Consider the following 27,655-nt stretch of genomic DNA (forward strand, 5'->3'; position numbering starts at 1 on the left):
AGTCAGTTATATCGGTACACAGTATTCATGCATGGTAAGCGTGAGTGTAAACATGGCGGCTGTGCGCATTCACTTCTGAAAAGGGTAACTCCACCCTACGCAGAGTGAGCTCTTATTTCTCCAGAGGAGTAACTGGGGTTGAGGTAGTTTTCTCTCTTTTGTAGTGCAAAAGTAGCACCCTGGAAAAAATATCAAGGAAGTTTATTGACAACCACAGAGTTGGCACAGTGTGTTCCAGACAATGATTTTTTTCAACTTGACATCAAGATTGACTGTAATCAATGGAGCTTGCGTGCTGTTAAGAAGCGCATTAAAAAACTGACCGGCACGTGACGACAATCAGAATGGTAACAATGACGCTCAGGATGTAACACTTAGAATGTGACATTTACACAAGAAGGCAATTGAGCCTCGAAGTTGCAAAACCCACACACAAAGTGCGATGGGATATTGCTGGACACCTACTTAGCCTCCGCGGTCCTTCTTTTTGTCCCCCCGGGTAGCATTGCACCAAGTGTCTTCCTTGATGTTTGATATCACCATAATCCCCCAAAGTGTGTGTGATTTGTATGGAACTGCTTCAAATCCAGTTTTCATTGTCGTAAGTGCATCCTGAGTATAGAAGAGCTCGATGCATCCAAGTCGAGTGAATTGTGCCACTAGCACTTGTGTTTTGGTATTAATCGATGCCCGTGACTGCGGATAATAGACTTACAGATGAAGTGACGTACAACTGAATTTAATGGAGCATGGAAGGCACTTGGAACATTTTTTTTACTGTATAATATGAACAAACCACTTTCAAGGCGTGTCATGCGAAATATTTCCTTTGGGAAGCGTGAATTTCCTGCAAAAATTGGCCTACAAGAACGCGGGCAGCGATCTCCCCTCTGTCTGGTCAGCCGAGCACTTTTTATTGGCCGCCAAGAATCGTCTGCTAGCCACACTACCAATCGGGAGGGAAGGAAGGGAAAAAGGAGGTGCGTGCCTCGCTATTGGGCAGAAGACATGACGTTTCAGACTGGGAGCTGAGGGAAGCAGCTTCTCTGACCCGCGAGATTGAAAGCTCTAGACACCAGGATTGCATGCTTCTCTCATACTGTTTGTGTGAATATGTGTCCTAGGGATTGTAACCTTAATTTCTACTGCTCCTGACACATTTTTTTTAGCCCTTCCATGCTCCTTTACGGCCAAAGCAGTTTCACAGGCCAGAAATCGCCAGGAAAATATACACGTACCCTTGCTGAACTTGCATGATGTATTTCAGAATGGAAATGGCGGAATAAAAATGTTCCCGCAGATCGCGACGACAAATTATGATTCACTGCTTACTGCGTTGTGCAGTCCAGATCCTGCCAAAATAATTTGTGAAAGTGAATTAAGTATGAAATGCGAGTGTCATTTTGAAACATGGATACGCGTTGCAAGGCAGATGCAAGTATACATGGGAAGAGTCTTCTCTGTGTATATTTTACATCTAGTAACAACCTTTCTAGCAAACTGAGACGTCTGTACAGAACAACACAACAGTCAATGACAGTTTGTGGTCTTAAATACAGTGGAAGCTCCAGAAATGTGCTCATAATTTAAGTCGGATGCAAGCGGAAAACTGCTGGCCACCATGAATTCTGTCAGGTAGTGTTTAGTAGATGAACAGACTGATGTCTAGTGAATGCCCCTTGTCTGCCAGGTTGATAGAGTTCCTTTTATGTAAACGGGCCTTCATTCTTCATCTGTATCTTCCTCACCTGAAAATGAAAGCGCTTAAAACAGGTGCTTATGGTATGCTGGGTGCTCCAGGATGTATTTGTTTACATATAACTAACACTTTTTATTCCAAAACCATAGTATTGTGGACGAGGTGCTTTAATAATTTGAGGAAAATATGGGTTCATATCTCAAGACTCAAGGTTCCAACAGGGTGTCTACCAACCTGGAGAACAGGGAATTTGCCAAAAAGCAGCTCAAGTCAGGGAAAATCGCAGACAAGTGCTGATCAGTGGTTGAGCTGCCGCACCGCAGCTCAACGATGCTGTCATAGCAGTTCGCGACAAGCTCAGAGGCAGTAAAGTAGGGCAGCCTCATTAATACTCAACATATTGTCTGTTTTATGATGGATTTGGGGGGGGGGGTATCAAAACGCAGGCACCAAGTTCACTTTTGTTTTGGTCTGGGAATAAACCTCTACCCGAGAAACGTCATCATGACGTGGGTAGACAGACTGAAACCGAAACAAATCTGAAGGGGAGGGCTGGGTTCCACAAATGGGCACTTGTTCGCTGCCTCCTATTGAAAGAAAAGTAGGACCGAAGGTCACGTCCCTTTCAGAGACCATCGTAATCCCCTCAAGACCGTGGCTTTCGGGCGCGACCTTGTTCAACTCTACCAAATTGGTGGCGCTGTCGAACACTATGATGTCATTTGTTTACAAACAGGGAGAGGTCTATTTGAAGTCTGCAATTTGGTAGACAGCCTGTCTGAGTCTGAATGAGTCTGCTTTCCTGGAACATGTTCATTCTGCTTCTGTCTGTTCTTTCTCAAACACAAGGAGTTCCTCACACTGTAGGTTGAATATGGACACTATCTTGTACAGCTTGGGACAAAAGTTTACAGAACACAGGGGTGTCGCATTTCTCCATTTGAGTGAGAGCCTAGCAGCAAACGGGAGCAGACACACATACTGAGAGATGGATAGAATAGATGGACACCCGTTTCTTATTCAATCTCTTCCTGACACCTAGCAGGGGTGCCGCTCCGATGAAGTAATATGCCAGTGTCGTGTTCCGTAAATTTTTGTCCCAGGCTGTACTACTGACCTTGCTTACTCTTTCGTCCACCACCACGTCCAGTGGCCCGGCACGGCTTGGTAATGGTCTTGGAAGCTTCGCACTCGGAAGGATTGCCGCTCATCAGGCGCATAACCTTGTTCCTCGTGTTGGTCTTGGTATCACACTCAGACCACTGTGTATTCCGATTGTAACGGCAACCAGCGGAGGCTGAAAGCAAGAATGCAAATTCAGACAACTCAAGGTGTAGACTTTTCATCATTGTCACTTACTGTTTTTGCACTTCTTGGTTATGGTACGAGTCGCTTCACAGCTCTGGTCACTTTTTGGTTTGAGCTTATCGGTCCGCCGGCGAGTGTTTGTTGCTGCATCACATGCATTCCAGGTACCCTTCTCATAACGGCAGGCTGAACAGAGAAAGAGAGGGATGTTTGTCTTAAAACAGGTACTTACAAGATGCTACTATATAGTATAGAATGCACTGCACACGAATGGATTAGAATTTAATCTCGTACACGTTTATCAGTATTCGGTGTCGTATTGAGAGGTGCGACTGTTCCGGTTTAGCCCCAAATCTCACTTTTAACGGAGCAGTTCTATTTCTTTCTGTACCCCTTTCGACAAACCGTGACCCCGACAGTTATTTCCGTTCCAATGAGGCCATGATGTAATGGAGCTTGGTTGTGTAACACACAGATGTCCTCCATAGAGCTAGGGATAACATGTTTTGCTTCAGGGTGCCATCAGTAAGGAATCCAAATTTAGAAGATGTAGGGCCATCTTCGGAGCCCTTGCCGGAAAGGGTACACTGGGTATTCTCAGCTCAAATTCCCTCGTGTCATGAGAGACCATGAGCACCCTTTTCATAAAGCCTAACGTTGTAGCTCCACGTTTCCCCACTTGTAGCTCCTCTAACACAGTGCACCCAGTGTCTCATGTTTTCAGGTCGAAGGTTGGCTCACCCTTTTTGCACCTTCTCGTCAGTTCCTTGGTAGGATCGCAGGTCCCGCTACCTCGCTTGAGGACTAGCTTGCGTTTCTGAGTATTAGTGGCATTGTCACATTCACTCCAGGGTTCCTTCTTGTATCGGCATTCTTCTGTTGAAAAAATTAAAATAAATAAAAAAGTGGAGGATTGAGAGTAAGCTATCTTCGATTATGTTACAGATAAAGTGACTATCCAATACAGGGTGTTTTTTTTTATTTTTAAGATTCTTTTAAAGATTTTTCTATCAAAAAGCTATGCAATAATTTTTTTTACTTCCAATTAGTATTATTATTACAATGTTTTGCAGTCGGGTTATATGTCCAGGCAGATACTCTCCCGAATTAATTATGGACATTTGCATCTTTTTTATTAAAAAATCTGTAAAGAACAAAAACACCCTGTATATATAAGGTATGTTTGTATAGGTATATACGGTACGGTTTGCATGTTATATTAGAGAGTTTTAGCAAAGTGCGTCCTCCCGCTCGGTAGATTACCGTCGGGCCGGCCACGCAACTGCGCATGCTCAGATGACGTCACCCTCACCGTATCTCTCCGGCCGTCACCGGAGCTCCGCTCGCTAGCCGCCATTACCGGACGTACTTACGGTTGGAAAATTTCACAACGGCTACGTCGTTTGCTAGTATGACACCCGCCCGAAAGCGTTTTACGATCACCGATGATCTTTATTTTCTCTGTGAGGAGCTCGGAGAGTCTCCGGCGCATTTCACTTACATTGCGGTAGCAGTAAGCATTGTTCCAAGCGTGCAAAAACGAAAGAATAACTTAGCCGCAACTGTCTTTTCTCCAAGTTTCGAAGAATACACTTTAGGTCCACACATTTGTCGAGCAGCACCTGTTCACGGTCAGGAAAAAGAAAGCACAATAGTTCTTTGAAAGTTCTTTCAATCGTGAAAATGTGGACAGCAGTAGAACTTCTTCTTCTCAATGGCTGTCCTCTTCTTCGTCATCTAAAAAGATATCGGGCGGCGGGCAGCGAGCGCGTCTCCGGCTCCCTCCGGTTTGCTAAAAGTGTTCGTGCTGGCGTTCTTTCCGGATACGATCGGTTCGATTTCACCGTATTTATTAACGATCGGGAGCTGCCAGATCCCGTTTGCTAAAACTCTCTTGTTCACACCATACCATACCGTACCGTACCATACCGTAACTGCTCCAAAAATTCATTAGAGCATATCTGATACTCTTGAGTAGTCTTCATATTATCGTGCTTCAAGTTCAGTTATAATAACATACACAATCTTTCTACACTGATGATACGGAGAGATTGTTCTGAAACGTTAGCGTGTACCAGAAGACGACTGTGTTAAAACTGATCCTGTCCGTATCAGTTTGTTAGCATATAAGTGCAAGATACTTCCATAATGCATTGTCATTAATAAAGTCCAGCAAAGGTTCGTTCTGGGGCTACGAAACTATTTAGATGATGCCAGGTGAAAATGGAAAGGACGAAAGAACTAATCAGTTAGGAAATTTGATGGCAAGCACATGATTATCGTTCAGACAGATACCGCACCAGTTGGTGGAAGCCACAGGCGAACAGCCCTTGCATCTAGTGTGCCCCAGCCTGTTCTAAGACTTGAAGGATATAATAGGGTCAGAACAAAAGCATGAAGATTCTTCGCTGCAGCTACAACAAGACCACAACCCATACATCAACATTATTAACCGAACATCGTTCAACCGCGTATCGCGAGGTCAGAGTGCGTTTACGAAAATTTTTGCATAGTGGACAGTATGCAGACGAACGACAGACAAACAATACATTTGCGTTGGTGCGCTTTTCATGTATCATATAGGCTGTTTCTATGAATCAGGTGGCAGTATTGCGGGAACACATTGTACTTTCGAGGCACATACTTAAAATGACAAAACGAAAAACAAAAAAACGACAACGCAATTTTGAAATAAGAAGAATTAGAGCGAAACCTTTTTTTAAAGTTTTACTGGGTGTGCTTCGCAGTAGCACTCCGATGCTTAGCAGGCAAAGCACCCTTCACAGGAGCGTGATACTCTATTACACCAGGCGAAGTTTCAGTTCTTGACATCACACTCGTGCTTATAGTAGTAGTGCTCCGGAACGTCACCGGCAGTAATACACCTGCGTGTACACTCGTGATCGCACGGCGAAGAGGGAACTTTTGTTCCTCGAACTAACCTACTCCCGCAAGTTTACTGGCGTGTATTCTGAGCCGTCTAGTAGCGTCCAACGGACGGGTGCTTCTGGACATAGTCATCAACGGTGACCCGACCGGCCATTCCTTCGTTCGTGGCTTTTCTTGCGGTGCGAGTCCCAATCCCCGTGCCTTGGAAGACGGACTCTTGTGTACTCTGCCGTAGGATGCGTCCGACGTTTCGGACCTGCTGGACGTTCCGATTCTCGTTGACCCGGCTTCGGACGCAGCACCTTTCAAAGAGACGAAGCTATCTGCTTTTTCAAGTTTATGCTTTTGTATCTGTCGCGGTCTTACAACGTGCAAGCTCAGCAACGGCATGCATTGGTACGACTCAACGACTCTTCTTTACCAACCGTTAGTCCTGTTCTGCACACTGTTCCATTACTTAGGCAATTCGCATTTGATATGATGTACGCTGGATATCCGTGGGATGTGTGGCAAAGACATTGGAGCTTTACGTATGTTTACCACAACTCTATCGACCTTACGCTAACCGCTGCAGATCTTGCCGGCACGCTCTGTTCTTGTCCGTAAAGTCACGTTCAAAGCTTGAAAAGTGCATTAATTACAAAATAACGGGCGTGTGGTTGTACGAAATTGCGGAATGTATTTTACCTATTCACGCGTTGTAGCTGCTGAACCACAAAAAAAGAAAAGAAAAAAGAGAAAAATAACCCTCAATCATCAACATATTCTGAAATGTTTCAGACATAGAGGATAAACTTTCCGGCTCAGAAATCCAGGTAATCCACTGGAATTATTTAATAAATTACCCTTATTCCAAACAGGTTGGAAGTCAGGGCAACATGGGAATGCCGTCTGTTGGAATCGATCACGCTGGCAAACATAATGGTGACACGTCATTGCAGATTTGCGCCGAGCGTTTGAGGCAATGCAATGGGATACGCGACTGTGCTACGGCAAGCTGGGTACGCTTTCATGGGGTCCCATCTATCCACCCCTGTGAAAGGCGACGCTGACTATCGATCACCGACCTTTCTTCTTATATTGCAAAGTAATCTAGAGTTCACCAATCTGCATACCGCTGCTCTGCCAATAGAAAAGCGGTAGATTGGACATACGTTAACCCACACGAACCATTTAATTCGTAACACGGAGAAGCATTTGTTTCGCGGCCAGCGATTTATTTATTTACTACGATACCTCAAGGGCCATATAAACAAAAGGTTTATAACGAAAGGGTGCATAGTGATGCAAAAACATGGTAACGTCGGTGCGGTATCGCTTTGGATAATAAAAATAATGGCTATATTAAAAATACTTTGCGTTGATTATTATCGACCAGGTAGTAAAGATAGTAATGAGTACGAGCCAAGAAGGAAGATCGGTACAGTCAGGTGCGTTTTTCACAAAAAGTTACGATTAGGATGGCTCGTTCATGGTCTACGCGGGTGGACTCAAGGAGGGACATTCTCATAGACATACTCTGTCTCAAGGAGGGACATTTCGCGTGGTCGTAACTAAAACAACATATCGTACGTCTGGAAATCACGTTGATTCTGCCCCCTACCTAGCTCCTCCATTCCTTTAGGCGGAGTTATGTTTGCAGTCATCCTTTTTTCCGACAAAAGCAGTATGAGCTACTTCCGGTTGGTGTTCCCGGGGCAACGAGGGGAGTACAAGAAACGGGTGATCGCTTTTGTGTAAAATGTCACAAGCAAATTTGCAATGTACGGATGAATGTCTCAGTAGTACCTCGATTCACAAACGACAAGTTTCAGAAAAAAAGAAAAGAACTGAAAGCAACTGAAGTGAGCGAAAGAAGAACAAGAATTTCGGTAGCAGTGGTCGTAATGTATGCATCGTTCCGTTTGTTAGTTGCTTAGTTTCCGTCAGGGCTATCGATTCCGACTTAATGGGAGAAAAATTACTTGCACGTTTCTCGAATAGCCGACACAGCATCTCACCCTTTCTCTAGCAGAGCAAGAGGATGCCATTAGAAACGTTGCCTCTCCTTTCTGAGAACGTAATAAAGTGTATTGTCAGTCGAGACTAAAGCCAAAGACGCTGTGCTTATATATCGCGAAGGAAAATTGGAGGATTTAAGTCGATCGAGCGGACTTCACTGATATCCAGCGACGAAAAGAGCGACTAAGTAAGTATAGGCGACGGGGCTGACCTATTTTTCTTTTCTAATTTTGTGTAGAGATAAATAAAAGGCAAATTCTCCTAATCCGATGTTGACGATAACCCTGCGCCATCATTCGTATCTTACGTGCTTTAAACCCCCTTTGTTCCTCTTACGAGGAACGCTAGTACCAACATCTACGCATCTGACAACCTCCATCTGTACGCGGCTATGTTTAGCTACTATTAACCTGGCAATTTCGGATCTACTTGATAGGGAGTATGGGCGTTATACTTGAAAAGCACCACTGATGGATTTGATGAAACTGCGTTCAACGAAGCGTCAGCGTTCCAGCTGTGGTGCGACCACGACCTACAAGATTATAGCGACCATGTCATAATCGGCAAACCCAATGAGGAGCCCGTCTGCACGATCCGCTAGGGGCGCTACCCATCGGCCCGCGACACTGGCGCGCGAGATCTGCATCAGGATTGGACGATGGAAATTTGAATTTTGAACGCGCAGAAGCGGACGCGCGACCACCAAACACCACCACGATTACCGTAGCAGACGACAGCAACAGTTCCTACGAAAACGCATAAAATGATGATGATAATCAACTTCAGAAGGACGCATTTCTCGTTGGACATCCACCGCCTGTACCAAAATACTAAAGTAAGCTAAAGTACAGAGTACTGTAGAAATTGAGGAAGCAATAAGCGGGCCGCCGATGAGTAGCGCCACCGCTAGTCTTCAAATGCGGCGCTGGGAAGGGGTTCGTATGACATGGTCGCTATAATCTAGTAGGTCGTGCGTGGGTGCGACGTTGTTTTCAGCGTAAATGCAGCGCAGTCGCATAGTATAGAAGTTCTAGTTATAAGAAGTTATAAGAAGTTGTTTTCTGAAAAAATAAAAATGAAAATAGAAAGAAAAGACGGAGAAAAGGACGGAGAGGAAAAGAAAAACGAGAGAAAAGCAAGATTGAAAGTGGAAGAATGAGGTATCGATTTCGTCGCGTGCGCGCCTTCGTACGAAGCTGGAGCCTTTTTAGTCCCTTTATTTTCCTTTATTTCCCCCCGCTGGAGTAACATACTGACCTTTATTCGCCTCTTTGAAAACACGTTATTATATGGGGCAACCAATCTCTGGGGTTTTACGAAGGGTCCATGAAACCCCACAGTGGCACAACCTCAAGGAAATCGCTTTCTCCTTTTCTTTTTTTTTTTTTTCGGGAATCCTATCGGAGCCCGCGTTAATAGCTGCAGCAAAGCAGCGTTTACGCCTGCAATTTCCCGGCTATTCCGTAGTTGTTTGCGTACCAATCGTCGTACTTGGAGATAGCTTGTCCAGTCATCGTGGCGGTTACCGTGGTACCGTAGTACTACGTGGAGCATCCCAATGATGGGTAGTTCTGTGGGACTACCCGAATCCCACAGTGAGAGGGACTGCACATCCTCCCTCCCCTCTACCACCATCTTCCTTCTCTCCCCTTCCGCTTTCCGATCCTTTTGCACCTTCCCCAAACATATCACTCTCTCCAGTCAGCAGAGTGAGTACCCAAGCGTTGGGCCCAAGTGACGTTGAGAGTCTTCACTGTGCATGCCGAGAACCGAATCCAGGGGTATTACGCTATTTTTGGAAAACAGTGTGGGTACCTAAATTCGCCCCAAAGTGAACTTGCGTCGTTCTCACGCAGCGCAAAATGTTGCGAGAGTGCTCCAGTCACGGAAAAGTAACAGAAACACGTGTGTGTCAATTCAACAAAGATATTTTGGACCTTCACCTGCATTTTACAAATTACAAGAATCTAGAACCAAAATAAATGCCGGGGCTGCCGCTTGACGGTGCTGCAAGCGTTTTGGGTTGCCGTGGGGAAACCCTATTCTCCAACTCTCTCGCGTTGTCTTCGTTTGCGTCCGCTGCACGCGGCCCCCTTTTTTTGGGCGCGCTAAAATTGCGCCCGCTATTCAAAAATTCCCTAGTATGTACTTTGGCCTTAAAACATCTTTACTATTCAACGGCGGGACGTTGCACATACTCGGTTGACTGACGCGCACACGTGCCTGCAATCCATCTTCCGATTATGTAAGTGCACACTACTCTGCGAAAGTTTATGCCAGAAACAAGCGAAGAGGTTTCGTGTTACTGATATGGATGAGGAGATATGTTACAAGGGCGTTGTAATGTCCGTTGCATGTTGGATGTTTTGCTGAGTGAAATCGGTTCTCACTTGTTGTTTTAGAGTTGTCTCGCGACATAAAGCACCGAATTATTAATTAATGCGTTGTTTTAGTCACGTATAAACCAAAGTGATGTCCAAAAATGTCCGTGTACAAATTCACAATAATAATTCGGTAAAATTTTAGCCTAAATTCTGAACACACGATGCAGACATAGCCCGTCCAAGCCGAACGTCATGTGGGCTGAACCGGTCAATCAGACAGCGCGATTACCACTAAAACGACCCCCCCCCCACACACACACTAATAATAAAAAATTAATAATGAGAAATAGTAACTTGAAGCGTACAAGGAACTACGTAATAATAATAATAATAAAAGAAACGTAGCAACGAGAACTAGACTGCGTTAAACGTATTAGCATGGATAATTCGACAGCGGGATGAATGGCACGTACCTCCACCTCTGGCCCTGGCTCTGACTGTCCGGCTGACAGTGCCATAGAGACTGTCCTGGTCTGTTTCTCCAAAAGTGTCCTCCTTGGCTGCTTGGGCACTAACAGCAACGGCTGCTAAGGCCGCCAACGCCGCCACAAATACGGAACTGTGCATTGCTCTGCGATACAAAGAACGTGGCTCATATCAGCATTTTCACATTATAACGTAGCTCATCAGCATTTGTTTTCATGAATGTCTAAACTTTCATTTTTCCGTCAAATCTTCCCAGGAGTAGTTGTGCCTTCAGTGACATCATTAGAGTGACGTCACAGTCTTTGTAACTCCAAAGCCTGGGAACCGAGATTTCAAAACAGCTAAGAATCCTGTTTAGTGGGATTTGTAATTCAATATCTTGGGGTCTTCAGTTTACACCTAAACAGGACCAACCTAATAAACGAGTCCGCATTTAATATTGCTGGAGCAGCAGGGCCTGGTCTATAGGGACCCATATGTTCGGTGCCTCCTTTCCACTCTCTCTTTAATACAACGAGGAGAAATATTACTCAGCAGGGTTAAAATTACAGTAGGAATGCATTAATGATGTAGGCGGCAGAGTGTGTCACTTGGCGGGCTACAACGTATATTACCCGTGTAAATTTTAAACACATCGCAAGGGCAGGTGCATTTGGGTTGACGAGGCGACCTGAGAGCGTATAGTCGAAACTGTCGGGGACACGCCACGATACCCACTCGGGTTAAGGCAGGGAGAAGTAAAGGCGTCGTACGGAATTAGCTACGCGTCTACGTTCCATAATACATTATACTTACATTCGTCATGCATATGGTGCACAACGATTGGACGCCGTCACGGTCAACGCAGAGTCAACAAGCAATTGGACCTCTACCCGAGAAACGTCATCATGACATTGGTAGACAGACTGAAACCGAAACAAATCGGAGGACTGGGTTCCACGAATGGGCGCTTGTTCGCTGCCTCCTATTGGAAGAAAAGTAGGACCGAAGGTCGCGACCCTTTCAGGGACCATCGTAATCCCCTCAAGACCGTGGCTTTCGGGCGCGACCTTGTTCGCCCCATAGCTTCGAGCGTATAGTTCACCTCTACCAAATTGGTGTCTCGAACACTATGACGTCATTTGTTTTCAAACAGGGAGAGGTCTATTGGATCTTTTTTGGTTTTTCTTCATTTTGCCCATTCGTGTCAAGCTACGAATGAGATGGCTTCTTCGACGATGCACATTTGAAAGGCAACAAACGGAAGAAAAGGTTGATGAGTATGAACAATTAGGAGGCCACACCGAGACTGGGAGGTAAATCGGGTTCGAATCCGTCTCTGCTTTTTGTGGCTTTCCCTAGACTTTCCAGACGAATGTCGGCATCGTTCCCCCAGCCCAGGACGTATACTAACCCCCTTGTCCTCTCTTCATCATATATAGCCGCAGTTGCTTCGCGGCGCTAACATGGATTAGCAGGGACAAGATGGGACGCATCTTGTTCGTCTTGTGATTGGACAATTTTGAAACCTTACAAAATCTAACGAAATCCGATTTTTCGATTGATTGATTTTCGCTCAACTTGTTTAGCAATCTGCTTTTATTCCACCTGTTACGACGTCATCAAAAACTTTATTTTATACGACAGAGACATAAGAGACCGAGGAAAAGAGAGGAGGAACTTTCCCCCTACCATTATTGAGCACACTGCACCTTTTGCTGACGAAACAAAGACACGAGGAACGTTTCGCCATAAATTGCTATCAGCGACGCCTGCGCCCTGTCAAGTCAGGTTGACAGAGCCCCGCTTTTCTGCTTTCCACGTCAACTTCTTCAACGAACGGAAGCGGGGTTGGAGTCCGCTTTCGTTAAGATAGAAAGAAAACACTTCCGTCAGACACGAAATCTAGAGGATGCGACACTTGGATGCGACGTGCATTCAGAGAGACAGGCCGGAAACTTCGGGATGATGCCACGTGCCAAACGGAGTAGCTCCGTTTCCGAAACAGCAGGAAAAGAAGCTGTTCTGTTTCGGTTTCGCTCAAAGGAAAAAGGCATGTCGCGTACGTGGTGTAGAGAGGAGTTTTGATGTGTTTCTTTTTTCTTCCGTGTTGTTGCCACGAAGCAATTGAACCTCTGTATGCAATAAGGGGATAAGTCAACTTATCCCCTTTTTACTATTTTTGCTGCGATGACATCTACATACCAGTATGCACCTGTGAATGAAAATTTAGGACCTTATTGTGATTTGCTGGCCTGCTACATCATGGTGAAAAACGGGAAATGCATGTGTTTGACACACAATCAGGTCAGGGCCCTTTTCTCGGTTTGTGATTTTTGGACTTATCCCCTTATTGCATACACAGGTTCAATTGTGGCTGTGAGCGAGGTACAGACGTGGACAGATGGAGAGAGGACAGCAGGAAGGACAGGGGGTGGTTTAGTACGCGTCCTGGGCGGACTACAATGGGAGCTGTATGCCGACATTCTTCCGGAAAACCAAGTGAGAAAACATGAGACATCTTAGCCGCTGGTAGGATTCGAACCCACCACCTCTCAATCTTGATCACAACCTTTGCTCATTCTAGTGTCACTGGTTTCAGGCTGCCGCTGTGACCTTCTATGCATAGCGACCGCTCAAAGACGTCCGCAAGTGAGAGTTCGGATCTCTGCACGGTAGTAGCTCTAAGCTATATCCATTGGCTACAATGGTCACAGCATTCCCTCGTTGCTGAAGACGGGGAAGCGGTGGATTCAAAACCTTCATATCACGTTTCCCCTGGGTTTTATGTCAGCAATGTTCCTCGTGTGAATATATTGTCCAATATGTTACCCACACTTCATTTCAACGTTGCTGAAGGATTCCGCACCGGCAAGTGTTCTACAGCAATCGCTACGTTCTCTCCGTAGTAAATTGGAACATCCATAACACGCCCATTCACTCTTTTTTTTCGCCAGCTTTCGCGAGAGCCTGAGAATCGGCAACCGCCACCAAATCGTGGCGCTTCCCAGGAAACTAAAGTTTTTTGATGCCCGTCGTTTTCTTTCTTAGACGGCGCTGTTGATTGTGCTCTCTAGCTTTCCAATCTTGACGTGCCATTGCTATGGCGACCGCAGACGCCACCATCAAAATATGTGCTGGTGATTGCTGCTGAACGCGCCGAATGAATTCTTCTCCCGATGTTCTTTATTTCCATGGAAACTTTTTTCGCAGTTCTCGACGAGCATGAAGCAGAAATCCGGGACGAGAATGAAAGTAAACGTGGTGAGGTTCCCGAAATTCTCCGTCGGCACCGGCGCCTCCATTCTTTTTTTGTTTTGTTTGTGTGTGTGTGTCTATCTACATCTCTCATATTCTCTGCCTCTAAGGAAAGGAAAGGAAGTTTTCGTGAGGGACTTTTGGACTTTCCGATAGATTTAACTCCTATACGTCGCTATTTCAAATCTTAAAAGCTCAGACGTGATAAAAGAACATGCTTACTGCGTACTATATTTCGTTCTGCAGGAAGCACGTCACGCAAACGGACCAAGTTTTGCGTAGGGGAAGGAGGAAGCACGACACTGCTCTCGCACTTACTACATTATTTACAGTTCCTTAATATCAGTCTGACTATCGATCCATAAAATAAGTATTTAAAGAGATTGAAACATTCAAATAATTTATTTTACTAAGAAAACAAGCTTTCGGACGGAGTCCGTCCGTCATCAGGTCAGGTGTGATATTGTACATTGAACACTTGGTACAGGTATTTATACTAATGTACATCAGAGAAACGGGACAAAGAAAGTGGTGAAGAGGAAAAATATTTCCTCCTCACCACCTTCTTTGTCCCCTTTCTCTGATGTACATTAGTATAAATATCTGTACCAAGTCTTCAATGTATCACACCTGATGAAGGATGGACTCCGCCCGAAAGCTTGTTTTTTAGTAAACCAAATTATTTGAATCTCTTTAAATACTTATCTTATTCACTTGCGAGTGCTAGACTTTTCTCATTTTTGCCTGTTATTTATCTATCTATCCATACTTAGATGGTTTTGAGGCTCTACAACGTGGAAATGAAAAGTACGTATGTAAGGAACAAATTGTTAGTGTGCAATCAACCATAGACATGATCACAAAACAGCCTTAAAACCAAGTGAGCGTTCAATTTTGACGAGAAGTGCAAACAGGGACAGAGACAAAATAAAATGGACCGTCTCAGTCACTAGCTTCCCCTTTCAAGATGAAACACCTAAAATCTCTGCACTCGACACGACGCATTGTCACTCTAATTTTCCAGTAACCCGTATACTCATCCGAATGTCTGTCCCCTCCACCACGATTATCGCAAAACGGGGGGTATTTATTCAAACGTGCTTTTGCGGTCCGCTAATTGAATAACAGGGCCGCGCGTGTTGTGGGATGAAGAACAGCTGTCGTACCACCGCTATCACGTGACCACTGTCTCTCCTCCGTGTACTCCACATGGACGAGGGGAAGCGAGTGGCTCGCTCGGCTAATCCCCCGAAAAGTGTATACTTCGCCTCATCCATTGGGGATTGTACGGGAAAAGCGGCTTTACAGGAGCGTCCTCGTCTGCACACGAGGTAAAACAAGAACTATGCGTCTTTTTGTTTTTTTGACCGGTGAGTGCTGGGATTAGATCCAAGTATTGTGTCGTCGACTGGGACTAGAGTGATGGCGTGGGAGGTAAAGATAGCAGCGACACTGTTTGGGGAAATGTTGGCGATCGGTCTTTGTTTCAGTTCACGGCACGACTTTCAAGTTTACCTCATGCGTATAAAGTATCTGTATTTGGTTGGAAAACACCGCGCATATGCACATTACATACACGTACGTGCGAATATACAGATTATTTATTTTTAACGAGCACATATCTTTTCCTTTTATGGAAAGCTACACTGGCAGCGCAGATGGCATTATTGCGGCGGGCGAGTTATTCAGTCGGGCGGACATTCCGTATACAAGAGAGTATGTAACCACCAAGGGGCTAATTATACTTGAAATTCATCGATCAACTTTTTAATTAGAGGTTTTTGTGCAAATGTTAGACAGTACATTTAGAGACATAGTCAAAGGGTATACTCTCCCGCTCTCCACCTGGCTACGCCTGTACTCCTCACATAGCCATAGCCATGGACATGTTCGTGGTGTTAAAGAATTCGTAGAATGGTACTTTCGAAAACTATTAGCGGTGGCCTACGGTTTTCCAGTGTGGGTCATGTCAACGTTCGAATTAACGGGAATGGTAGATAGCGTGAAAAGCTAATTAGATAATGAATTAAAATTTCACGAATACTCTATCCCGTTGTTCCCGTCTTCCATCACTGCTGTGACGTATAATGTACTCACAAAAGAGCTTTCAAAGCGCGTTTGACTGGTGCTGCTACCTTCATATTCACACGCGCACCATCCCCGCGGAATATTGTACTGGAAGAAAAGCAAAAACCTGCTCACGGGCGGAAGTTCCGTCCGTTCCGTCTTTGTATGTAAGTCTATGTGTTCCAGCCTCAGACCATCAATTGTCACAAGTTCCGTCATGTTTTGTGTTGAGTATTCGCACGGCGCCGGAATATCGGCAGTGGCCTACTGCGCACGTAGCAGACGACACCATCGGCCCTGTCGTCTGCAACGGAATATCTTGCGGCTGAGCCGTGGGATTGGTTAGAAGAGCGCGAAAAGACAAGGACGTCGAGCGCTCACGTGACACCAGAAAGCTGTGACGTTCTTCCGTGGGGTATTCTGCAGAATGTATCGTATGATCGCACCGTATAGAGTATACGAACGAAAAGCCCCATACATATGAAAGGGCGACCTTTCGTCCTCATATAACAAAGGAGAGAGACAATTATTTACCTTGGTTTCCTCACCCACGCGGAACGGGCCATCGGGAGTTTCAAGTTGAAGCATACTAATGGACGTGGGAGCCCTGGCCTAATACCGTACACATTCCTTTCTCTCTCTCTTTGACTGATATACGACGGAATATGACAGTATGCTCTACATGAAGCATGAAAACAAAGAGGTGTACACAGAATTATGCCGCGTACACCATTTGCTACAAGTAGAGCAGGGTTTGTGTCACGTCAACGTACAAAGCAGAAGGCACAAAAACCGAGTGTTAGGAAGGGAAGTACATGATAAGCAGTATCGTTAATCGACGATAATAAGATATGAAGAAAAATATGTAAAATTGGAACCCGTGCGAGTCCTACCACCTACAAAGCTAAGCTTCCTTCCCAAAACCTTCCACTGTGTCCCTAACATTATCACCAAGTGCAGGTTTCTTCCTGGATTTTATCCGCGAACTTTACTGTACTTACTAATATTTTTGCTCATTTAACAACCTTACATGTTCAGGACGCGGTACCAGAACGACCTCTGGAATGAACCATCCGCCTTGACCTTTTCTGACCCGTCTAGAACGGTTAAACTTTGCCGCCAGAACAACAACAGCAACAATAAATGAAGAAGTGATGATGACATGGGATGTTTCCCCGTGGTAGCCACAGGACACTACCCCATTTCACAGTGGTTAATATGAGAGGATGAATTATGGTGAGAATGAAGCAACGACAGGTCGGGCCGTCAGAAACTAATACTATACTAATGAGAAAGCCCTTCCACCGAACCTATACCAGTCGCGTCTCATTTGCATCTACACAGAGCTTCCTCACGGGATATCCCACATTTATAAGCGTCGAACACTTAAGGACTTGCAAATTATTGGACAGTAATGACACGTACGCCTATGACATTAGAGCGCTGTTCTCCTGTTAAGTACTCGCCGTGATCGCCTCCTGAGTTTCGTTCAATAAAAGCGCCCGACACAAGAGAAATAAACGACGCGTGGTTTGATATCCATGGCGCCCAGTTGAAGTGAGAAAATATCAGAGTTTTGATTGTCGATAAATATCTGCAATAATCCAATAATCGATCCAATCCAGTCCAAAGAAAATCGATATATAACTTGTAATCCGGTATATATATCGATATCCAGGGAGAAAACACCGTGTCTTATCGATATTTTGTCAATATGAATAGCGATGCCTTTTAGTGACTGGCATCATCTTCAGGCTTCACTGGCTTTCCAGGCTTTATCTTCAATGGTGCCTTTTAGGCCACATTCTATAGACCTATAAATCATTCTGATGAAATGTCACACGTCGAGTGGTCTAGCAAAGACTTGGCTTCTGGTGCAATTTTACTTCTTTTTTTCTCCATCTTTTTCGTGTCACCTGTGGCACATCACAGCCCTATGTAAGAAAAAGAGCGGATCTCTCTCGTGTGTCGTCTGTTTACGATCATAGCAGACGACAATGGTGCAGAAGGCATCTACTTTCCCCTGCAGACGACACGCCACTGACTAAGCCGCTGGACAACTAATGACGACACTTTTGAAGAGGGAGAGGGCAAAAGTCCTGTGTTCTAGATGATGTTGGTCTCACGCAGTGAAAAAAAAAAAAAAAGTAAAACCGGATGCCGCTGGCGTCACAAGGAGACGTTGTCCACACAAAACTTCGTTGGAATGGTTCATCGGTGGAGCTAATCGGTATACGTGACTGCGTTTGCTAAGTTCGCCTTTGAGTCCGTCTTGTAAGTGTCACGTGATTTTAAACTTAGCATAATGAAACAATTTCCCGACTTCAAAGCCCAGCAATGCAGCTGGTAAGACTGCTTGAGGCTTCGGTTTTTCTTCTTTCTCATCGTCTTTCTATGACGCACAAAATGAGTTATCGTAGCCGGTCCTTATGGAAACCACACACGCTATTTTACTATGCTACTGATGAAAATAAACTAGTTCATCTGCATAGACTTGAGGGGATGGTGCGACTAAAATTTCCCTTTCCAGCAGTGTGGTCTTAATGTGAAATAGTGAATTTGGGGGTGCGACGTTTTCGCGCACGTGAAAAAATAAAAATAAGAGAGAAAGTATATCCGCGTATCTGCGAATAAATATATATGGAGTACAAGAGGTCCATATTTGATACAAGCGAACAGTCCACAGCTGTGTTGAAAAAAAGAGAAAATAAAGTAAGCTGTCTGCTTCCTTCCATGGCAGCACATAATTAACTTGAGAAATGTTTTAAATGAAGAAGCTTCTGCACTTTTTTAATTGTTTTTCGTGCAGCTGCATTACTTAATTACGCGACATAATTGGGACGACATATTAATCCGAGAGCACTTGAAATACAAAGGAGCGGACGAAAGAGAAGAGCCAGGAAGATAGAAAAGGAAAATCGTGGTGCCAGCAATGTGCACTTGAGCAATGTATATTAATGAGTGCCGCGGACCTTGATAATGATCATAATTATAAGTATGGAGAAAGTGATTTGTATGCACTGCACTGTAATCGGTGGCGAAAGGACTCGATTTTTTCTTTTTATCTTTGTGCCTCATCACCGACCCTGTAATTTGCTCTCTCATTTCGGCGACATCATACCAAGAGCACGGTGATGCAATTACCGTGATTACTGAATGTCTACTATAAGCATCGACCAGTGAAAGCTGATGGTGGCAGCTCCACGGGGGACATCTTTAGACTTGTCTAATATACACGCGCAATGCTGACAGAGATGGGCGTTTTTTGACCCCCATAAACTTACTTCACCGCGGAGACGTTCTAAATATTGAGAAATTACGAGAACTGCTTTAAGAATACAACCAAAACACGTGTGGGCAGAGAAGCGGCTATATTTAGGAAGCACGTCTCAGCCCATCAGCATCAGCACGCTCTCTACGCATCCCAAACTTCACCGCCCGCCTGCTGGCAAAAGAGATCACATTACAGAAATCGACGCGAAATCCCTTTAAACTGCTCACATAAGTCGTATTCTAGTCCCTGAGAGATATATTTACAAGAAAGCAGAGAAGAAATCACAGCACGCTCAATCCTCATCAAATCCCATCTTTCAAACGAGTGAGAAGAGTGCGCACAATCTCGGCGTTCGCATGTTTCTGCTTCGAAGCATAGCAGACGACACGTTTGGCAAAAAATAACCCAGTTTACAAACATGTTAGCTTCGCTATTGGAGAAAGTGCGTTTTCAAAAAGGAGCCACCTTACCTCAACAAGCTGACGAGCTCTTCTCGCTGCCCTCCTGCTGTTCACCCCGTCTCCCAACCGATTTCCCTTCCCTATCAAAATAAGCTGGTCCAATCCGGATGGGGAAGGTCCTACTCTCGATTCCAAGGGGTAGGGTCGTCTGCTTTCACTCCCGAACTTCCTCTCTTCTCACTACGCTTGTTTGTTTGCGTTTTCAGAAAGCTGCAATAGAGCGATTTATTTTGCCGTTCATTTGTGAACTGTTTTCTTTTTCTTCTATCCTTGACAGTTTTTCATACTCTTTAAATTGTTTCGCTGCAAATGATGGACCTCTTTTCATTTATACCCCCTAGTTAGCGGGGTGCGGTCACCGTAAATCGAACTTTTTTCTGTTTTTTTTTTCTTTTCCTTTTTCTCTCTTTTTTTTTTTTGTGGAAGGAAATATGACCCTCTTCAAAACGTTGTGCTATTGAGTTATTTATTTACAGTATGCTTTGTATTTTGAAGTTCTTCGCGTGATAAGGGTGTCACATGGACTTCCTTTTCTTTCGCGGTTCCCTCAACAATAGCCTGGATAAAAAGCAAAAAGAAAAAAAAAGACGTCTATATTGACAAGGAGCGTGACGACTGTCAGAGCCAGATGAGACGTCCTTTTTCTGTAAGATCCTGTAATGCTTGCATTGACGGGCGGGGAAATCTTTGTTGTGTTTCGAGGGGAGAGATCCCCCATCGTATTGTCTTAGCCACGCTCCTGTTTGACAGCAGAGCTGAAAGCATGTCGTGGGAAATGAACGTTTCGTGGGACAACGTTCGTGTTCGGGAACACTGAACCACAGCTAGTATACGTGGAGGCACATGCATGCATAAATGAATAGAAAAACATTGTAGACAACGTGTACAGGTACCAGCATATATAGTATTTGTTCGTACGAGTAGAATATGCGCGCGCAGACGCAGAGTTCTCCAAATGCGAGGGAGGGCTTGAATCAGGTTCTTTATTGGGAACAAGGTGAAAATATTTATCCGTGGTGGGTCGTGGTGAATGCGTTGATAATATGCATGTGTTGTGTTTCTACTAATGTTTCTACGTTTATCAGCTGACATCAGCTACGGTGTTTTGAATCTGCGCGATGTGGGAATTAACTACTTTTGTTGGAAAGGGAGGAACACCAGGCGTGTTGCCTCCTCCCGAAATGGATGCATGTACTGTTTGAGTGGCTTTTCCTCACGTGGTCCCGAGGAAAGCATTTAAGGCACCTTGTAAGGAATGGGCAAAAGGTCGTAACACGCGCAAAATATATAGATGCTACTTATTTTAGACACTTCTATTTAATCACACACACATTTCTATTCTATTCTATTTCTATTCTATTTTACATTCTATTATATTATATTCTATTCTATTTCTATTCTATTTTACACATCCAGCAGGGTTTTAAAACGTGCAGATTGGATTAGTTATTGTTAAAAAAGGGTTGCACCTGTACGCGCACCTGGGACCGATTTTGTTTCGCTCGTTTTCGCCACTAGGCAGGCGTTTAATTAAAATATCGATTAATGACTGCATTATTTCATCACGTATGTTTTTCGAAAGCTCTTTTCCTGTTCGTGTGCGCAGAGTTTGAGGAAGACACAAATCCACACATAGCGGAGAAAATAGTTAAGTAAAATAAATAAATATATAAATAAATAAATCTCTTCTGTCGTGACTGGCGCAAGCCACCGATTTTTTGCACCAAACGATAAATCGAATGCAGACGACTGTTACACCGAGTAAGAACCCACTTTCCCTTTGCCCCCAAAGTACCTGATGCAGCAAAATGCAGATGTAGGGCACATCGTTACTACTGGCAGAAGTCACGAAAGCAAGCGACAACATCCGACAGAAATGATGCAAAATGCAGGCTGAAGACCCTAAACACATTCTATTCCCATTCGTAGCAACCATTCAAAGGAGAATAGTGCAGAGGGTACTGTTACAATGTTGTATATAATTGTATAAAATAAAATGTTAAATAAAATTACGACTTGTCTCATTAGCGATCCCTTGTCCCAGGTAGCAATACGAAATATCTAAAGTATAAGTCAGGCGCGACATTCAGTAATAGAACAATGGGAAGAATGTCAGAAGGTTGGTGAGTCAAGCCAAGCAATGAGAGAGAAGGGAAAAACGAGTTATCTACGCGAAAAGAAAAAATAACACGCGAGAGGGAGAAAAAAAAAGTAGATAGGGGAGCTTCCAGTTTTGTAGACTGCGATTCCCAATTGCTCCTCTTTTTAATCTCTTGACCCTGAAATTTACTCCCTATAGCAATGCAAATAACTTCTCTGAACTTTGCATAAACTTCCGTGCATTTAGTCTCGAGAGGGAGTAATGATTGTAGCAATTACTACCTGGTGAAGGCTAAAATTACTCCTTTTTCTTAGACCGGCTTCACACCACAGTAGTTGTCATCCGTCGGATGCAAAAATAGAAACCGAGAGGCAATCGAGCTTCGCAGGTTCCAATGGGTTCATTTTGGCTCCGTTAAAAACACGGTCGAAAAAATATAGGCCCCTGTGAGACAGGCCTTAGAGTACCCCCACTGCCACAGTACGGAAAGAAGATGCAGTGGCTTTTCCCTTATAGATTTTCCCTCAAGATAGTATGTACTCTTTTCTTCCCTTATCCAACGAAATTCCGCGTTGCAGCAACTCGCCTGGTTGACGGGAATTTGTGAAGAAAAAGCGCGTGTTCTTGAACCCAGGATACTGTCGGCAATTCGTCACCGGAATGCGCTTAAAATCTTCTGGCCTTTCAGAATGTACTTTCCGAATGCATGGGTTCGTGTGCGCACGCAGGAAAGCTAAGGATTACCATTTCGACATGCTCTCCTTCTGGAAGCTCTCTCACAGAAGGACTATAGGATATATACGTTGTCCCTCCTACTTTTCTATATATCTAAATTCGTGTAGTTTGTCTTTCTTTTCCTTTTTTTTTCAATCCCACGCTTGTGCTCCCACGATTCTAAAAACAGTCAGGGATAAAAAAAGGACGAAAGAAAGGACAATTTAGAGGGATTATTCCGCGCGTGTACACTTGGAGCTCTCACAATCAATTCTCCTGAACGTTCGTAAAACTATACGTCATTGAAAGCGCAGCCAACATGATTTTGAACAGGTCGACCAGTCCTTTCAACGCAAGAGTCAGAACTGGGGTGCACGTGCATGAATTTCCGAATAACGAGACTCGTTTTCTACCGCTTGTTCAGTTCTTTATTACTTTATTATTATTATTACTGAGTTATTATTGGACTGTCGGTATTGTAAGGCCGGATCGTAAGTCTGCTGTGAATTCGACCGTAATGAAATAAATGCAAGCATAAACTATTACCTTTATTTTGTGTTCCCACGTGCAATGGGGTAGGGTACCGCGCCACCACGGTGAAACACCCCATCTCATCATCATCATTTATTGCTGTTGTTATTGCCGAAGAAATACAAAATAAAGAACAAAGGTTAGTGCAACAATTACAGCGAGAGTTCAGTCTCCAACCTACGTATTCCGTCTAATATGTTATGGCAAAGTTTACAACACGCCTACGTGGGGCACTCTACGGGAGTGTGCGCCTCTTTCTGATCCTGGAAGCAGGTTAAGGTGTGCTGCGCGGCACACTCTTTGCTTTTCACACCTGAACAAAAACTAAAAAAAGAAAAGGAAAGCCTTCACGACGTAATGAAAAACGGGCAATATTTATATTTCAGATTTATAATAAAAGCAACCGACCTTAAATATAATGTAGGTATAAAGAAGTTCCTCTCCTCCCAATACCCACAAATACGGACGAAAATTTCCTTCGCCTTTCCCGATTCAATGAAAGCGGCCTTATTGTGTCTTTGTAGATGACGACATTAACGATTTCAAAAATAACAGTTTCATTTCCCTTTTTCTTTTTCGGAGGAAAATATATGAGAACAAACAACAGCAACTTTATTTTCGCTTTAGAGAGTGGAGGATGAGAACAAGAAGAGGATAGAGGTGCAAAATGTACCATCCATTTTGCACTGTTGCCATTTACTGTCACACTGTATCGCATGAAATTCGGAACACGTCCCGACACTCCCATGAACACGTCAAAGGCACCCGAAGAATACGTCTCGAGAGGAAAAGGGGAATGGAATGAAACGGAAAATCGTCAACTAAAAAAAGAAAGAAAAAAAAAGCATCAAAATATCTCTCTCATAGCGTCACAAGGATCCCTAATTTGCCACCTCACACAGACACGCACATAATACCGAATTCGTCAAGGACGGCATCCTCGCCACGAACCAAACGCGAAATAAAATAGAAAATGAAAGTCCTCCATCTAACGAACGCACATTGATATCGAGCCTGATTTGATTTACTGATTCCGACTTATCAGCCGACTATAGCGAATCTACGTCGATGTCCCTCGTTTCTACCATCGTCTCATTTTGTCTGCTTCGCAAAACGTCGTCTGCTTTTGTTTCCTTGTCGTGCGATTTCTATTTCTCGGCTTTGAAAGGCGCTACGACTATGGCTACGGCTCCCATAGCTTTGCGAAAGAAAGCAGACGACTCGAAGGCGACGACGTCGTCCCTTTCTGGCAAAAAGAAGCGATAGCCGTTTTTATCGTCGCTAGCTTTTTCGGGCGGGCGGCTTCGTGGCGCCTGGTGGGTTATGAAAAAATACAGGAGACAGCTATAATGAATAGCCTTCTGCTGTGTTTTCAAACGGATAGAGGGACTATAGTGCTACACTAAAATAAAGATGAAAGAAAACTAATGGAAACGGGAAATCGAAAAATTACCTTCCTCTTTCCACGCAGTCCTATTTTAGCTTTCGGTACGTTTATTTCTTTCCTTCTTTCCGCGACAGATTAAATGAAACCTGACCTCGCGTAATGCGGATGGAACGATATTTAACAAACACTGCCTCTTCTAATTAATTGATTGTACATATTTCGTGCGCTGATTAAAATGTGCCACTAACTCCTGGTAGTGCACCGGATTTGATTGAATTTGAGTTAAAAAGAATGTGGGGTTTTGGCTCCTGCTCACCTGTACAGCTAAAGGGTTGTTAATACCACAGATCACCTGAGGTTGGTAGGGTAAATGATGATGTATTGACAGTAAACATGTGAAAATGATTATGAATTAATTAATGCAGTTCAGGGGTGTGCATGATTTGTAGGGGTCACCGCTACGGTCCACTGCCACATGCAGGACGGTGCACCGAGAAATACCTGGAGAATACCCTGACTGTGCAGCAGTGACGGCCAGTAGTTAACTACTTGTAGTTAAACTACTAGTTAAACTATCTGATTGTAGTTAAAAGTAGTTATCAACTAGTTGCAGAAATGTAGTGGTAACTACTAGTTAAACTACTATTTTGAGTAGTTAACTACAGTAGCTAGGTTACTGCAGGTGCCAACTACTACTTCAGATTTTGCCACAAGGTTTACGGCACGATTGGGCTTCCGACTTGTACCTTGAGCTTTGATGAGAACGGAGGCGCAGAGCAATTGTGCCGTGCATGTGTACTAAACCTTCACTTTTAAGGCTTGTCTAGTGAAGCCTCACTTGCTGTGCAATAATTCTGCAACTTAGTTTATCGCGTAGGCACAGAAAGAATCCCGCCGCAAGCTTTGTATTTGACGGTCGTAGCGGCCTGCGTAATACCTTGGTTACTGTCCTGGTGTGCACATAACAGCGTAGGATGGCTACGTGATCGATCATCGTGGTTAAGCGAAAATATTTTACGGTCCACAGTGGCGCAATCGGCACCCACCACAACATTTGTGCGTGGAGCATTGATCTGTGACAAAGGAGCCTGAGTGTAAATCTCTACATGGTCCGTCGTATGTTGTGCGTACCTTTATAGCGGAAGCTTTCACTCCACAGAAAATAATTCCGCAGCAAGTTGTCAGCGCATAATATACAAGAGACAGGCAGTGGATTTTACGACAGTATTAAGCGACGTTTGCACAAGAGTATATTTTAAATACCATTATCACTGCTTGTGACTCATATTTAGGTGTAGGTATTTAGGTGCACTACAAGGGATTGTGTTGACGTACAACGTTAAGTAGTTATAGATGTTGTTAAAATACATTGCAGTATAGTTAAAAAAGTAGTTTTAACTACTCCCCTGAAAAGTAGTTGAACTACTAGTTAAACTACTCCATCGTGAAGTAGTTAGTAGTTATAGTTAAACTACTGTAGAAGTAGTTAGTGGCCATCACTGCTGTGCAGAATACTCTGATACAGGGATGTGAGTAGGAAGACCATGCATGCACTACATTGAAATTTCACTTCTTTTCTTATTCCGTGTAAGTGATGAATTATTCTGATATTACTCTGCTAAGGAAGTATATAAGTATATGCAGTAAAAGCCCTCTTGCAGTAGCAGTAGTATACACTTTATATTACAGGAGGAGGAGCGAACGCTCATTGGGTATTGATATTATGACATTAATTCATATTGATATTATTATTTTATTGACATTATAAGTTTCGCCTGCCCCCGGATGACTTCTCGGAACGTTATGTGCAGCCTATACCTTCGTACACGGCAACACATTCACTTTTTATGACTCGCAAAAATATTCTCCGCCCGAAACGTTCTTCGATTCGAATAAACAACCGCCACCTCGACGATGACAGGAATCGTTTTGAAAGACCGCATTATACCGTCAGCAAAAACCTTCATGAAGCCAGATACTTTGTTGACTGCAGAATCCCCTTTGCGTGAGTCAAGAGACGGAATTGCCCATCTCAACAGCACAAGGAAAACCACTCATGGAACGCAATGAGTCACGGCGTGTCAGCCTCTGTCATCTGATAGCGTTACCCGACCCTCGTGTTTCTCCTGTGCTGCCAGCCAGCGATGCTTAACACATGGACGTCAACTTCTCAATGCATTTAACGAGATACGCGTACGCAGTCGCCGACTCGGATGTTGTGGTAAGAGCAACAGGCAGCGTTGCAACAAGAAAAATGATGAGACGAGCTTGTGTATCTATAGCCAGTATTGTGTTTGCTACGTATTTGGTAGTGACTCCTCCGCGTTAATGGGAGGTTCTTGGAAATAATGAAACCTAATCTTCTTTTTGACTTTTTCGCTTTCTTGTCCCGCTTGACCAGTGTTTGATGCAGTTTGTATTGTGCTTTATGTAGCATTATGAGAGGTGCTCCGCACAATGTTCATGCCCAATATGTGTTCTGTTTAAAATGCACAAAATGTACACACCTTATTCTTTTGAACTGCGCAATGAACCTCGTTAAAGCGAGTTTTAGAAAAAAGAAAACATTCCGAAAAGAAGTCCAAAGGAAAATCTAGGAAGTCGGAGTGCCTGACGTCGAACGCCATTGCTCGTGCCTTTTCATCAACCGCCATTCCGAAATTGAGGTACGATGTACACTTTCTTTCGAAGGAAACTGTGATCGAACAGTGCGTTTTGGCTATGATGGCAGAGTTCCATAGCGATGGGTTTTCTGCTGCGACAGCGAGGCCGCTCTTTCTGGGCTTAGTACAGGTGACGTGACCCGTACTCGCCGTCAGAGAGTCGAACCGAACCCGAACTTGAACCGAAAACTGTTATTAACCGTTATTTTTGGCCGAACCGGAACTGAACCGAACCGAAACAGTCGACGCCATCTTGGAGCTGAACCGGAACTGAATCGTTAAAAAAATACTGGAAACCGGTTCAAATTACGGTTCATACGGAACTAAGGCCGGAACTTTGCATGTTGTGCATGAACATAAAAAAAAAATTATATATTTTTTTTCTTCTTTTATTAGTCTCGCAGCCTTCCGCTTGCCTGCCGAAAAAATCGTGTGTGGGGGGGGGGGGGATATATATTTATTGAATGGAAAGGTCTGCCAGACCAAGGTCGGCATGCTATTAGATAAAAAAAA

At 44.1% G+C, this 27,655-nt stretch overlaps 1 protein-coding gene across 3 annotated transcripts; it reads right to left on the minus strand.

Moving 5' to 3' along the window:
* Positions 1 to 184: 184 nt before the first annotated feature.
* On the minus strand, positions 185 to 19,849 carry LOC135401769 (uncharacterized). Of its 3 annotated transcripts, none has more exons than XM_064634346.1 (7): positions 19,756 to 19,849; positions 10,695 to 10,852; positions 5,950 to 6,198; positions 3,749 to 3,883; positions 3,059 to 3,193; positions 2,826 to 2,996; positions 185 to 1,748 (listed from the first exon to the last, which is right to left on the minus strand). In XM_064634346.1, the coding sequence occupies exons 2-7, from the start codon at positions 10,846 to 10,848 to the stop codon at positions 1,723 to 1,725; spliced, it is 870 nt and encodes a 289-aa protein (XP_064490416.1). In that variant the 5' UTR covers positions 10,849 to 10,852; positions 19,756 to 19,849; the 3' UTR covers positions 185 to 1,722. The 3 variants fall into 3 exon arrangements, with proteins under 3 accessions (XP_064490416.1, XP_064490415.1, XP_064490417.1); XM_064634345.1 differs by having other exon boundaries at positions 2,817 to 2,996; XM_064634347.1 differs by lacking the exon at positions 5,950 to 6,198 and having other exon boundaries at positions 2,817 to 2,996.
* Between the last annotated feature and the right edge of the window lie 7,806 nt (positions 19,850 to 27,655).

Source organism: Ornithodoros turicata, chromosome 7 (genome assembly GCF_037126465.1).
Source record: "Ornithodoros turicata isolate Travis chromosome 7, ASM3712646v1, whole genome shotgun sequence".
NCBI lineage: Eukaryota > Metazoa > Arthropoda > Arachnida > Ixodida > Argasidae > Ornithodoros > Ornithodoros turicata.